General features: G+C 44.1%; 1 protein-coding gene across 1 annotated transcript in view; it reads right to left on the bottom strand.

Annotated features, from left to right (window-relative positions):
• The window catches only part of PGM2 (phosphoglucomutase 2), a 32,960-nt gene extending 19,015 nt beyond the window's left edge, over positions 1–13,945 (bottom strand). The window contains exons 1-5 of the mRNA XM_081959795.1: positions 13,823–13,945; positions 5,529–5,696; positions 5,184–5,290; positions 1,921–2,005; positions 225–308 (exon numbers count right to left, since the gene is read on the bottom strand). Coding sequence (XP_081815921.1) covers positions 225–308; positions 1,921–2,005; positions 5,184–5,290; positions 5,529–5,696; positions 13,823–13,885 — 507 coding nt within the window. The 5' untranslated portion in view covers positions 13,886–13,945. The remainder of the gene's footprint in view (positions 1–224; positions 309–1,920; positions 2,006–5,183; positions 5,291–5,528; positions 5,697–13,822) is intronic.
• Positions 13,946–15,149: the final 1,204 nt, after the last annotated feature.

Here is a 15,149-nt window from a genome sequence, read left to right as displayed (position 1 = left end):
GTCTCCTGGTGATTGGCCAAAGTCCCACAGTCAGCTTTTATGTCTAAGGTGGGTCCAGAACTCACAGTCTCCTAGTATTTGGCTTAAAGTCACCCAGCCGACTTTCACACCTAAAATGAGACTAGAACTCACTGTCTCCTGGTTCCTAAGCCTGGCGCTTTTAACTCCTGGTGCTTCAATCCATCCCAAGATATTTCTGCTAGGAAAACCATGCAAGGTAATACCTTATATCCATTGTCTTGTTTGGGATTGTGAGATGCAGTCACCATAATTCCAGCAGCAAGTTTGAGGTGGCTCACTGCATATGGCTGTAGGAAACCGGAAGAAAAATATTAAGAAGGAAGAAGAATGATGTCTGTTCTGACCCAGCCTTAGCAGATTAGCAGAAGCAAGAAACAGAGTCCTTGTCACGAAAAAACCCTCCTTATTTACCTCTTGTGAATTAATGGCATTCACCCACCAAAAAGCCCGGGTCCTTCAAGTTAATTGCAGCAACAGAACTTATCATTCCTTGCGATAATTGCAAGGCCACCGAAAGGCTGCAAATTAAGTTCTGGCAAGCAGTCTTTGTGGCACGAAACACAATGAGCAAAATCTTCAGAAATACGAACTGTTGTCTCCTACGACCACCACTCCCCTTTCCTTCTATTTATTCCCAACCAGGGAGAGGCCATTCAGGGTGCATGTTTGCTTTGTTTCCTGAGTCGACTCATTGTCCTCCATTGTTCACCTCTCCTAACTGCTCTGTGCATACATGCATCTGGAACAGGCCCCAGCTGTTCTTCCTCCTCACTCATCTCAGCCAATGGGGAAGGCAGATTCACTTAACAATCGTGTGACTAACTTAACGTCTGCAGTGATTCGTTTAACAGGGACAAGAAAAGTCACAAAACGACGCAACACTCCCTTAACAAATGTCTTGTCAGCGATGGAAAGTTTGGCAATTATGGCCGTAAATTGAGGACTGCCTCTATAGGAAGCACCCTTATGTTTATGATTTTATGTTGCAATAACAACCAAAATCACTTGATGAGTTGGACGGCTATAGAAATTGAACCAATATTCTGGGGATGCTCCTGAAACAATCCCATTCCAATTCTTATTGGAATACAAGATGGAAGAAGAGCAGGTTAAGGAGACAATGGTTGCATGTGTGATAACCTTTGGCGATAATGTACATTTGGACAAATGGCAAGAACTATGGGAAAGGAACAGAAAAATAACATTGTCAATACCGTATAAGGAAAACTTATATGTTTTATAGGTGGCACCTTCCACCCGCAAGAATTGCCCAAATGTTCAGAAACTGAGCACCAAATTGCTGAAAATGTGACCATGAATCAGGCATGTACTACCACATGTGGTGGCTGTGTCAAAAAACAAAAGAATATTGGTAGAAAATCCAAAAGAGGCTGATAGAGAGGACCGAAGAGGAAACAGAATTCACACCGGAACTATTTCTTTTGGGAATTATAAATCATAAATATAATAAGGGGGTAATTTACTTAACAATAAATATTATTATTAATGGTCTTTGCTGAAAATTAGAAAAACAGGGAAACTCCACAAGAAGGGGAAATAATTAGGAAAATTCTGACTTGTGCTGAAATGGATAAATTGACATGGGAATTGAAGAACAAAGACAAATCAGAATATTATAAGATCTGGGATGAATTTTATCGATGCTTGGAACAAAAAAGAAAAGATTCAAAATAGGCAATGGCTAAGAGTCATAGAATAGAATTATGTATGAAACTATAACAGTGAAAATGTATAAGATAAACACAAAGCAACATGATTGGAAATACGGTATTTCTATATTTGTAAATACGGAATAGATCAAATGTTAAAAAGAAACAATCCCACTGTATCTGCCCTGCCAGTGTGCACCAGCGACAAAAACGACAACGAAAACCCTACCACAAAAGGAGTTGGTGTGATCTGAGAGAAAAGGTAGACCGGAACTCCCTGGGTGACGAAAGCGGTGGCAGTGAGTCTTGCAAACCTAACAGCCAGAAAGGAAACAAAAAAGATGAAAAGTCAAACTTGAATTCTATCACAACTAACTATTGTGTTTAGTTGGCACCTGAAATGGCTTTACATATTATTATTATTTTTCCCAACAGAAACAAAAGCTTATGTTTTATAAACTAAGCCAGGGGTGTCCAAACTTGGCAGCTTTAAGACTTGTGGACTTCAACTCCCAGAATTCCCCAGCCAGCAGAGCTGGCTGGGGAATTCTGGGAGTTGAAGTCCACAAGTCTTAAAGTTGCCAAGTTTGGACACCCCTGAACTAAGCCGTCCAGAGTCACTTTGTAGTGGTGGGGGACAGCCAACGTAAAAATTTACTAAATAAATAAGTCGGCTCAATCAAATGAATTTATTAGTTGACACATGAACACATTTAGTAATAAATTAATATATTTCTCACTAGTTGATAACCCGGCATTGCCTGGGTATTTATTTATAGGGGGAAAATGTCCGGACCAAACATAATTTCTAATGTTGAATTTTCCCCCTTACCAGAGGGATCCCCCTTGTGGAATACTGTGAAACCATTACCATGGCAACCCCACTGCACTGTACAGTAGAAGCCATTTTACAGCAGTACAGTAGAAGCCATTTTAAGGCACAACAGGCTGTATCTTAACAGAATACCCCCCTCCCCCCCGAGGGGTGTCTTATCCCTACAGTATTTGTTTCCAGAGAGTAAGTCATCTGTGTACCAAGTATGGTTGAAATTGCTCGAGGTGGTCCAGAGTTATGCTGGAACATACATACACACACACAGCCATTTAGAAAGAAAGAAAGAAAGAAAGAAAGAAAGAAAGAAAGAAAGAAAGAAAGAAAGAAAGAAAGAAAGAAAGAAAGAAAGAAAGAAAGAAAGAAAGAAAGAAAGAAAGAAAGAAAGAAAGAAAGATGGATAATAGATAAATAGATAGACAGACAGACATAAGATAGATATAAGAAGATTCTAATTTAATAGGAATACAGCAAAAAGTGTATTCCTGTTAAAAGTTACATTTTATAACACTATAGTTTCTGTTTGTTTGTTTATTTATTTGTATCCCGCCTGTATTATTTTAGAGATAACTCAAGCTGGCAGCGATATGCAACAGAGCTTCTTCCTTCTACGATCCCTACAACAACAGTTTTGTGTGTGAGAGTGACTGGGTCAAAGTCCCCTGCTGGTTTTCAGGCTTAGGGCCAAACTAGAACTCAGTCTCCTGGTGATAGAGCTAAAGACACCCAGCAAAATGTCATGGCTAAGATGGGACTAGAACTCATCACCTCCTGTTGATTGGTCCAAAATCACCCAGCTGATTTGATGGCTGAGGTTGGAACTAGAACTCACCGTCTTCTGGAGATTGCTCCAAAATCACGCAGTTGGTTTCATGGATACGGTGGAACCAGTGGTGGGTTGCAGGTGGTACATCCTGGTACGGGCTTACCAGATCCTGCCCGGAGCACCGAGTACTGTTCTGCTACCGTGCTCCGGACGGCCCATCTGCCTGCTCGCGCTCCTTACCGTCTTTTAAAGCTGTTGGCGCTTCCGCGCACGGCACGTACAGCGTCTGCGCAAAGCTCCGCTGAGCAGCTGGGGCATCACGGAGGCTTGCAGAAGCGTCATTTGACGCTACAAAGCAGGCGGGTGACACCGGGGCCTTTCCAACCGTACCGACTGGAACGCAATCCGGAACCCACCACTGGGTGGAACTAAAACTCATCATCTTCTGGTGATTGCCTCAAAGTCACCCAGCCGGCTTTCATGTCTAAGGCAGGACTAGAACTCCCAGGTTCCCAGTTTCTATCCCGATGCCTTAACCACTACACCACGTTCGTTCTCTTGTCCTCTAGGACAATAGCACTTAAGATTTATACACCTCCTCACAGTGCTTTACAGCACTATCTGGGAGGTTCACAATGACAGCCTCTTGCCCCCCAACAATCTGGGTCCTCACTTTACCGACCTCAGAAGGATGGAAGGCCGAGTCAACCTTGAGTTGGTGAGACTCGGACTTTTGGAAGTGGGCAGAGTCAGCCGGCAATCCTGCATTCAAACCACAGCGCCACGGTGGCTCATCCTGATGCTTACCACTCATGAGCTTCTCTTTATGGAAGCCGTCTAAAATTGCTTTTAGAACAGACAGGTTATTTTCTAGGAAGAATAATGACTGCCTAGACTGAACTGAGATTAAAATAATAATAATAATGAAGATGGTGAAGAAGAAGGAGGAGGAGGAGGAAGAGGAGAAGAAGAAGAACAGAAAAAAGTCACGAAATATCGAGACCTGGCCATCGCAACTAAACGGCTATGGATGAAACATGTAACAGTGACACCCATTGTGATCGGGGCACTTGGCATCATGTCCAAGAATTTTACAAGATACATCAACAAATCACAGCTTCCTGCAATAACATCAGTGGAACTGCAAAAAACTGCGCTCTACTCGGAACATCTTATATTTTAAGAAGTTACTTGGTTGATACCTAGGACGCTGGCAGCAACCCGTATCAACCATTAGCACCAGTCACTGGTACCTGTGACACATTTTTGAATGTTCAGTTGGCTGAGTTTCATGCTTAATGAATAAAGTACAATAATAATATTTCCTTGTGATTCAATCAAAAGATTAACAACTTTGAAAACAGAAGCCACTAATTCAGGGGTGTCAAACTCAAATGTCCTCGAGGGCGGCATCAGGACTGTGTTTGACCTTGGGGGAGGGGCTGGGGAGGAGGCGTGGCCAGGTTGGGCGTGGCCAGCTTGATATCATGTCGGGAGCGCCTGTGGGGGCCCAAGAGCTCTGCCTGCGAAAACACAGCTCGCGGCCCTCCCCTCTGGTTTTGCTGGCAGAGGGTGGCAGGAGGCTGTTGCAGCCGAAAACGGAGCTCCGGGAGGCGGGGGGAGTGCAGGAGGACCTCCCGAGATCCATTTTCCCTGGCAGAGGGTTGTCCAGAGGCCATTGCAGCCGAAAATGGAGCTCAGGAAGGGGGGAGCGTAGGAGGCCTCCCGAGCTCCATTTTTATTGGCAGAGATACCCCGGTCCAGTCCGTCGCTGTTTCCTGGGTGGCCCCGTGGGCGAGATCTAAGCACCCCGTGAGCTGCATCCATCCCGCAGGCGTTGAGTTTGACACCCCTGCTCTAATTGGACAAGCACTGCAAGAATTGTGACGGATACCTTTTGCTGCTACCCCCCGTTGATGGATGAGCCCGCGCATCGTAGCCTATAACCACTCCTCTCTTTTTCAGGTCACTGATGTTCTTTTCCAGATACCTACAAAATCCCTGAAAACAAAACAAAGCAGTTGCGTTTAGCCGTTTTATTAAGCTGTGTCGGTTTTGGCACACCTTGTTCCGACCGACGCTTCACAAAATCACGAAGCAGACTCCTCGTCCCGACATATTTATTAAGCGAATGTGAATTTATTGTCAGTTGCGCATCCAACTTTCTTTAGTGTGGTCATTGCTTGGAAAATGGGGACCCGACTTCCTTTAAATATGCACGCGGAAATAACTCTGATACCTGGGAAGTCTGAATAATAGTCAAGTCATTCATCTGGGATGTGCCTGGCCCCATCGCCGCTCGAAGTCCCGCCGTCCCAAATTCCATCCGTGAGCCGAAGCATTTCAATAGTTCTTCTGTGCTTCCCTTGGCAATCAGCTGCTTCACTATTTCCAAGGTTTTAGGATTCTGCAAAATATTACAAACTTGAGTTTAGTTATGTCCTCTTGTTGTATACCTGTATGGTGAGCTTCTTGAAAGTGTTTCTCATATATCTATATCTATACCTACCTACCTACCTACGTAATATATAGCCACCCATGACATGGAAAGTGGCTATCATCTAGCTATCGTCTGTCTGTCTGTCCACAGACACATACACACACACACATATATATATATCACACTTAGCTTTCGTTAGCCCAGTGGTGGGCAACCTTTTTTTTCAACTGAGCCAAATCTCGCCAAAACCACGATTGAAATTTATTTTGAGAGCCACATTTTTAAAACCGAAAATACATAGGATGGTACACTGTTTTTAGTTTCAATAAGTTTTTATTGAGAATATTCTGCATGCAAGTATCCACATAGGTCGGGAGGATACAAATAACACAGCTAATAAAACAAAAATTTTAGAACGATATTATTTATCGATAACGTTAAATTCCGTAAAATTTGCCTTACAATGTAGAGAAAATTACATCCTGACAATGACTGACAAAGTCACAACCACTAATGTGAACATTTGCCTTGCATTTCCTTGGATAGTTTGAGTAAGTCAGGTTTGTATGTTGTTGTTTTTAATTTCATCTCTCTCTCCCACTTTCTTTCTTTTTTTCTTTTTCTTTCTCTCTCTCTCTCTGGCTCTTTGTCTCTCTTTCCCTCCCTCCCTCTCTGTCTCCCTCTGTCATTTTCTCTGAGTGTCTATCTGTCTCTCTCTCTCTCTCTCTGTATCTCTCTCTCTCTCCTCCTTCCCCCATCTCTGTCACTCTGTGTGTGTGTGTCTGTCTCTCATTCACTCTGTGTGTGTGTCTGTCTGTCTGTCTCTGTCTCTCCCTCTGTCTCTCTCCCCTCCCTTCCTCTCTCTCTGTCACTCTGTGTATGTGGGTGTGTCTGTCTCTCACTCATTCACTTAATCACTCACTCTGTGTGTGGCTCTCTCTCTGTCTGTCTATCTTTCTCTCCCTCCCTCCCCCTCTCTGTCTGTGTGTGTGTGTGTGTGTGTGTGTGTGTGTCTGTCAGTCTCTCTCTGATTCCCTCCCTCCCTCCCTCTCTCTGTTCCTCTCTCTGTCTGTCTGTCTCACTCACACACACACACACACACACTGTGGTCACCTTGTTGAGTGTTCCAATCACAAACACTCAACAACTGGCCTGCATTTATGGTATTTTGCAGAATTCTGCAGTCATAGGACCAAAATTGATTGGAACACTCAACAAGGTGACCACAGTGTGTGTGTGTGTGTGTGTGTGAGTGAGACAGACAGAGAGAGAGAGAGAGGAACAGAGAGAGGGAGTGAGAGAGGGAATCAGAGAGAGACTGACAGAGTCTGACAGAATCAGAGAGGTACTTTTAACTACCTGGCAGCGGCGTTTTGCCTTGGGGGGCTCCTCAGAACATCCCAAGACTTCGGAGGGAAGCCTCCAGCCCGGAGCAGGAGCAAAGCCCCTTTCCCAACTGGCCCCTCCTCCCTCGGAACGCTTCGGAGGGAAGCTTCTGCAAAAGCCCGGGTGAGTGACAACAAGTTCCCGCCTTTACGAAGTCTCCGAGGCTGTAATTTTCTGAGCTGTGCGTGCGCGCCTGTTTTCCACTGATGGCCTCCGGAATCATCGCTCGCCGCTGCTCCACGCCGTGGAAAACAGGCGCGCGCACACAGCTCAGAAAATTACAGCCTCGGAGACTTCGTAACGGCGGGAACTGGTTGTCACTCACCCGGGCTTTTGCAGAAGCTTCCCTCTGAAGCCCGAGAGGAGGGAGGGGAGCGGGCGCCCGGCACACAGAAGAGCCACATTAAAGGGTGTAAAGAGCCACATGTGGCTCGCGAGCCGCGGCTTGCCGACCACTGCATTAGCCACTGCTAACATTGTCAGAGTGTAAAAACCATTAGAGAGACATCTGCCTTTATACACTATTAATTTGGCTACTGCACGCCTGAGCAATATATTTTAAGTTCCGGAGATCGCAATGTCTGTTTCTTCTTTTATAACTACACCTGGAACTCATATTTTTAGGATAATTCGCAACACACACACACACACACGCACACACACACAATATGTTTACAGCAAATTCTCGACTTACAACCACAAGGGAGCCCAAAATTTGAAACCCATGCTTGATACTGTATTGCAATTTTTTTCACTTCCTATTTTATGATTATTTTGTGACAGAAGCAAACAGTCTTCCACGCTTTTGCTGGTGGTTTTACCTAAGACCATCCTGAGTATATAAAATGGCAGATATTTCAATTGAATTGAATTCGAGGACCGTTTTGCAATTCCAGATTACTTTGTCATAAATCGTCTTGAGTGAAACGTAGGAGCCAACGTTTGTTCCTGTGTTCCAGGCGGCTGCTTGCTTCGTTCCAAGATGACGAGATCGGCCCCCGTAACAGCTTGCCAAATTCAATTCCTGTTTTGCAACAGGCACAATTCGGCTTATCGGACGAATGATCCAACTGAACTTTACTTAAAGTTTTGTAATTTTTCTGCCCCTCTGAGCTACTTGCTTAAGAGTGGAGACTGTCACAAATCTGCTTTACTAAGAGGGGCTTTGAGGGAGTAACACCTAAAAAGGTTTTTGCAGAATAAGGTTGCTCAATTAAAATTCTATTCTGCTTGCATCTTGCATCAGGCACCACTGAATGATTAATCCATTGCAAGCGTTCTTTGGTTCCAGAAATTCTTGAGATCAAGAGGTGGTCATTCTATTCTATTCTATGCTATTCTATGCTATCCTATTCTTTATTCTGATATTCTGTTTTGTTCTATTCCAATATTATTCTACTCTATTCTATTCTTTATTCTGATATTCTATTCTATTCTATTCTATTCTGTTTTATTCTTTATTCCAATATTCAATTCTTTATTCTGATATTCTACTCTATTACGATATTATTCTACTCTACTCTATTCTATATTCTGATATTCTATTATATTCTATTACGATATTATTCTACTCTATTCTATTCTTTATTCTGATATTCTATTCTATTCCAATATTATTCTACTCTATTCTATATTCTGATATTCTATTCTATTCCAATATTATTCGACTCTACTCTATTCTATATTCTGATATTCTATTCTTTATTTTGATATTCTATTCTATTCCAATATTATTCGACTCTACTCTATTCTTTATTCTGATATTCTATTCTATTCTTTATTGATATTCTATTCTATTCCATTCCTATTCTGTTGTTTTATTCTTTATTCCAATATTCTATTTTAATCTAATATTCTATTCTATGCTAAACTATGCTATCCTTTTCTTTATTCTGATATTCTATTTTATTCCTTTCTTTATTCTGATATTCTATTCTATTCCGATATTATTCTACACTATTCATATTCTTTTCCGATATTATTCTATTCTATATTCTGATATTCTATTCTATTCTTTATTCTGATATTCTATGCTATTTTTTGAAAAATCGACAGTGCTAATTAATTAAATGTAATCACCAGGATATAAATGTGTACTAGAGAGCTATAAAATTTAATTTGGATCATCACATGCCCTAAGCATTTAATGCTTGTAGCACACATTATGTACTTTAACCTATTCATAAAATCGAAACCCAGAATGATTAAATTTACGTGATTCAATGCTCGCTCTATGCTGTGCTATCTTACGTAGGATACAACGAGGTGTGTCACATGAGTTGCGTTAGGTTTCTAAGAGACCCTACAAAGACAAGAAGACTTTATAATTGCCTATCGGACTGAAATAACCGAGCAAGCCGAATACCAGAATTAAGGCAGTTGGAAGGGACCTTGGAGGCCTTCTAGTCCAACCCCCTGCTCAAGTAGGGGACCCTGTTACGGATTGCCCCAAAACATATTTCACAAGCCATCCTGAATACTTCTGCAGATGTCGCAAAGAGTCCCCTGAAGCGTGAGATGGGCCGTTATCTAAATTTGATAAATTAATTAAAAGGCCCAATCACTATCCGGAATTGAGGCCCTTATTTTATTTCATAATTCAGGTGACTTGCATGCCACTGAGATGTAGAAAGGATAAATAAATTAAGCTGTCTAAGCAGGGCATTAAAATGCAAATAAACACCCAGAGCTATAAAGGCAGTTCCCAACTTACAACATTCAGTGACGTTACTGGGAAAAGGGACTTATGACTGTTTTTTACACTTACGACAATCGTAGCATTCCCCAAGGTCACGTGATCGAAATTCAGGGGCTTGGCGACTGACTCATCTTTATGACGGTTGCAGCGTCCCCGGGACATATGATCAAGGCAGTCCAGGTAGTCCTCAACTTACAACCGCAAGCGAGCCCAAAATGTATCTTGCTAAGTGAGACATCTGTGAGGTGAGCTTTGCCTCATTCTACCAATTTTCTCGCCACAGCCGTCAAGCAAACCCCTGCAGTCCGTAAATGGGTCACACGGTCGTTCAGTGAATCCGGCTACCCCCACTGACGTTGCTTTTCAGAAGGCCGCAAAGGGGAATCCTGTGATGCCACCGTCATAAATGCGAGTCAAGTTGTCAAGCATCCAAATGAAAATTACGTGGCCCTGGAGAGGCTTGCAATGCTCGGTCGCAAGTGTGAAAAATGGCCCAAGGCCCCATTTTTTTTCCAGCACCGTCGTAACATCAGACGGTCACTAAACAAACTGTTGTAAGTCGAGGACTACCTGCCTATGGAGCAATGACTTAAAAGCCCAAGGCAGTAGTATCCTCTATAGTACAGTTTAGAGGAAAAACAGCCTCCGTTAATCAGAAAGGCGGACGTTTTGCAAACTGAATGTCTCAGGCATCTGATTTATTTACTATTAGGAGCAGCTTCGAATGACAGCAACCCGGAAGCCACCGCTGGTTCAAATCCTGCTTGGGCCTTGAACTCGCATCGGATTTTCTGCCGGGGGGGGGGGGGGAGGGGGGGGAGGCCGGCCAGCAGGAGGAACAAAGGAGGAAGGATCCAAGCGTTGGCCAGAAATCCAGCAAAACCAGCCCCAGCCCCACTGCAAAGGGCACCCCGCTACAAACCCATTGGAGCAATTTAAAGGAATTCCAGGACTGAAAGTAAAGGGGGGGGGGGGAATCCACATTTTTTTGGGAAGGGGGGGAGCCCAGTCAAAACCCATTTTTTTCCTTGTTTTTTTGGGGAGGAGTGCCTGGTAGCAACAGATCCCCAGCCATACCCCATTTTTTTGTTGCTTTTGTTTTGGGGGGGGGGGTGCTTAGTAGCAGATCCCCAGCTAAACCCCATTTTTTCATATTTTTTTGGGGGGTGGTAGTGCCTGGTTGCAATAGATCCCAGGCAAACCCCATTTTTCCTTTTTTGGGGGGTGCCTTGGGTTGCAACAGATCCCCAGCCAAACCCCATTTTTTTCTTGGGTTTTTTGGGGGGTGGGTGGGGGTGGGATGCTTGGTTTCCAATATTTCAATATTATTCTACTCTACTCTATTCTATATTCTGATATTCTATTCTTTATTCTGATATTCTATTCTATTCCAATATTATTCTACTCTACTCTATTCTTTATTCTGATATTCTATTCTATTCTTTATTGATATTCTATTCTATTCTATTCCTATTCTGTTGTTTTATTCTTTATTCCAATATTCTATTTTAATCTAATATTCTATTCTATGCTAAACTATGCTATCCTTTTCTTTATTCTGATATTCTATTTTATTCCTTTCTTTATTCTGATATTCTATTCTATTCCGATATTATTCTACTCTATTCATATTCTTTTCCGATATTATTCTATTCTATTCTTTATTCTGATATTCTATTATATTCTATTCTTTATTCTGATATTCTTTGCTATTCTATTCTTATTTTTTGAAAAATCGACAATGCTAATTAATTAAATGTAATCACCAGGATATAAATGTGTACTAGAGAGCTATAAAATTTAATTTGGATCATCACATGCCCTAAGCATTTAATGCTTGTAGCACACATTATGTACTTTAACCTATTCATAAAATCGAAACCCAGAATGATTAAATTTACGTGATTCAATGCTCTCTCTATGCTGTGCTATCTTACATAGGATACAACGAGGTGTGTCACATGAGTTGCGTTAGGTTTCTAAGAGACCCTACAAAGACAAGACTTTATAATTGCCCATTGGACTGAAATAACCGAGCAAGCCGAATACTAGAATTAAGGCAGTTGGAAGGGACCTTGGAGGCCTTCTAGTCCAACCCCCTGCTCAATATAATTCAGGTGACTTGCATGCCACCGAGATGTAGAAAGGATAAATAAATTAAGCTGTCTAAGCAGGGCATTAAAATGCAAATAAACACCCAGAGCTATAAAGGCAGTTCCCAACTTACAACATTCAGTGATTACCGTGAAAAGGGACTTATGATCGTTTTCCACACTTACGACCATCGTAGCATTCCCCAAGGTCACGTGATCGAAATTCAGGGGCTTGGCGACTGACTCATCTTTATGACGGTTGCAGTGTCCCCGGGACATATGATCAAGGCAGTCCAGGTAGTCCTCAACTTACAACCGCAAGCGAGCCCAAAATATATCTTGCTAAGTGAGACATCTGTGAGGTGACCTTTGCCTCATTCTACCAATTTTCTCGCCACTGCCGTCAAGCGAATCCCTTCAGTCCGTAAATGGGTCACGCGGTCGTTCAGTGAATCCGGTTACCCCCACTGACGTTGCTTTTCAGAAGGCCGCAAAGGGGAATCCTGTGATGCCACCGTCATAAATGCGAGTCAAGTTGTCAAGCATCCAAATGAAAATTACGTGGCCCCGGAGAGGCTTGCAATGCTCGGTCGCAAGTGTGAAAAATGGCCCAAGGCCCCATTTTTTTCCCAGCGCCGTCGTAACATCGGACGGTCACTAAATGAACTGTTGTAAGTCGAGGACTACCTGCCTATGGAGCAATGACTTAAAAGCCCAAGGCAGTAGTATCCTCTATAGGTTTGATGATATCGCTCCTGACGGGTTTTTTAATTTTGTGATTTTATTTAGGGGATTTTAAACTGTGATCTTAATTGTTTCCATCCATCTGTCTACCTCCTCCATGTATATGTGTATGTATTGTCCATATTTGTACTTTATATGTTTTTTATTGTACGCCGCCCCGAGTCCTTCGGGAGAGGGTGCGGCTAACAAATAAAATTTTATTATTATTATTTATTATTATAGTACAGTTTAGAGGAAAAACAGCCTCCATTAATCAGAAAGGCGGACGTTTTGCAAACTGACTGTCTCAGGCATCTGATTTATTTACTATTAGGAGCAGCATCGAATGACAGCAACCCGGAAGCCACCGCTGGTTCAAATCCTGCTTGGGCCTTGAACTCACATTGGATTTTCTGCCGGGGGAGGCCGGCCAGCAGGAGGAACAAAGGAGGAAGGATCCAAGTGTTGGCCAGAAATCCAGCAAAACCAGCCCCAGCCCCACTGCACACCCCCTTTGGGGGAGCAAAAAGGGCACCCCGCTACAAACCCATTGGAGCAATTCAAAGGAATTCCAGGACTGAGAGTAAAGGGGGGGGGAGAATCCACATTTTTTTGGACGGGGGGAGCCCAGTCAAACCCCATTTTTTCTTGCTTTTTGGGGTGGTGGTGGTAGTGCCTGGTTGCAATAGATCCCAGGCAAACCCAATTTTTTCTTTTTTTGGGGGTGCCTTGGGTTGCAACAGATCCCTAGCCGAACCCCATTTTTTTCTTGGGTTTTTTGGGGGGTGGGTGGGGGTGGGACACTTGGTAGCAACAGATCCCCAGCCAAACCCTGATTTTTTTCTTGCTTTTGGGGGGGGGCTAGTAGTAACAGATCCCCAGCTGAACCCCACTTTTTTCTTAGGGTTTTTTAAGGGGGCGCCGGGTTTCAACAGATCCCCAGCTGAACCCCAATTTTTTTCTTGGGGGTGGGGGAAACGACGACGCCTGGTTGCAAGAGATCCCAGCATGCACCCCCTTCATAGCCTTGGAACAAAACCTTAGCAAAAGGAAGGGAGGCCACCAGGAGACCCCCTCCCCCACTCTCCCAACCCCGATCCTCTGCTGGGAAGCTTCCTCTCCGGAGCCCCGCGGGGGGGGAGATCGGGAATCGGGGCGGCGATCGACCCTCGGGATCCCTTCCGATCTCTCACCTTGTCCCAGAGAAGCCACTGGGCCGCCGCCGCCCGGGCGCGATCCGCCTCCTCCGCCGCCATCCCGATGCCAAGAGAAGCGCAGGGAAGGGCCGGACTGCCGGCTCTCTCGGCGGGCCCCGCCCCGGGAGGCGGAGTAAAGGTGGGCGGGAACCTCCCCGACGAATGGCAGCGCCCACCTGGGGAGAAGGGAGGAGCTCCGCGCAGGGGCGGTGTGTGTGTGTGTGGGCGCCCAAGGAGGCGATTTGCCCCGCTCCGCCCATTGAAGGACAGGGAGGGAAGGGGAAGGAAAGGGGACCACTAGGAGATCACCTTAGAGGCAACCAATGCCTGCAATTCTTTCCTGGCATTGTCGGGAGCCAATCCCGGCCTACGGTTGCTCAGTCATTTCTGGTAAATTTTTTATTGGGTATTTTTTTGGGGTGTGTGTGCCTGGTTGCAACACATCCCTACCTGAACCCCAATTTTTTCCTTGTTTTATTTTGGGGCACCAGATTGCAACACATCCCTAGCTGAACCCCAATTTTCTTCTTGGGTTTTTTTTAGGGGTGCCTGGTTGCAACACGTCCCCAGCTGAACCCCAATTTTTTCTTGCTTTTGGGGAGGGCACCAGGTTGCAACACATCCCCAGTTGAACCCCAATTTTTCCCTTGTTTTTTTAGGGGGCACCAGATTGCAACACATCCCCAGCTGAACCCCAATTTTCTCCTTGGGTTTTTTTTAGGGGGTGCTGGGTTGCAACAGATCCCAGCAAAACCCCATTTTTTCTTGGTTTTTTTTGGGGGGTGGTAGCATGCTACACTATTGCTCAGTCCTTTTCCGGCAAATTCCCCCCACCCTCCCTGCTCTGCTCTGCTCAGGATGATGGGTGGGGTTGCTTAAGACAGCTCAAAGACTCCTTTGTGGCCGAGGAGGTCCTATGGGGGAGAGGTTTCAATTGCGGAGATGTAGGGAGAGACCTTTGCCAATGTCCTGAAGCACAGATTTACCCAACTGTATTTTTTTTTACTACAGGTAGTAGTAACTTACGACTTACTTACGTAACTCGACTAACAACAGTTCATTTAGTGACTGAAGTTACAACAGCAGTAAAAAAAGAGTGACTTAGGACCAATTTTCACACTTAATGACCGTTATAGCATCCCCCCGTGATTTATATTCGGATGTTTAATAAACTGACTCACATTTATGACAGTTGCAGCATCCCGGGATTAGCCGATCCCCTTTTATGACCTCCTGACAAGCAAAATCCAGGGAGAAGCCAGATTCACTGAAGCAACCGTGTTAACTGACTTTACGACTGCAGTGGTTCACTTAACAACGGCGG

This window comes from Natrix helvetica (assembly GCF_964273705.1).
Source record: "Natrix helvetica genome assembly, chromosome: 7".
Classification (NCBI taxonomy): domain Eukaryota; kingdom Metazoa; phylum Chordata; class Lepidosauria; order Squamata; family Natricidae; genus Natrix; species Natrix helvetica.
The sequence above is the reverse complement of the archived record's forward strand: the minus strand, read 5'-3'. Positions and strand labels throughout refer to the sequence as shown.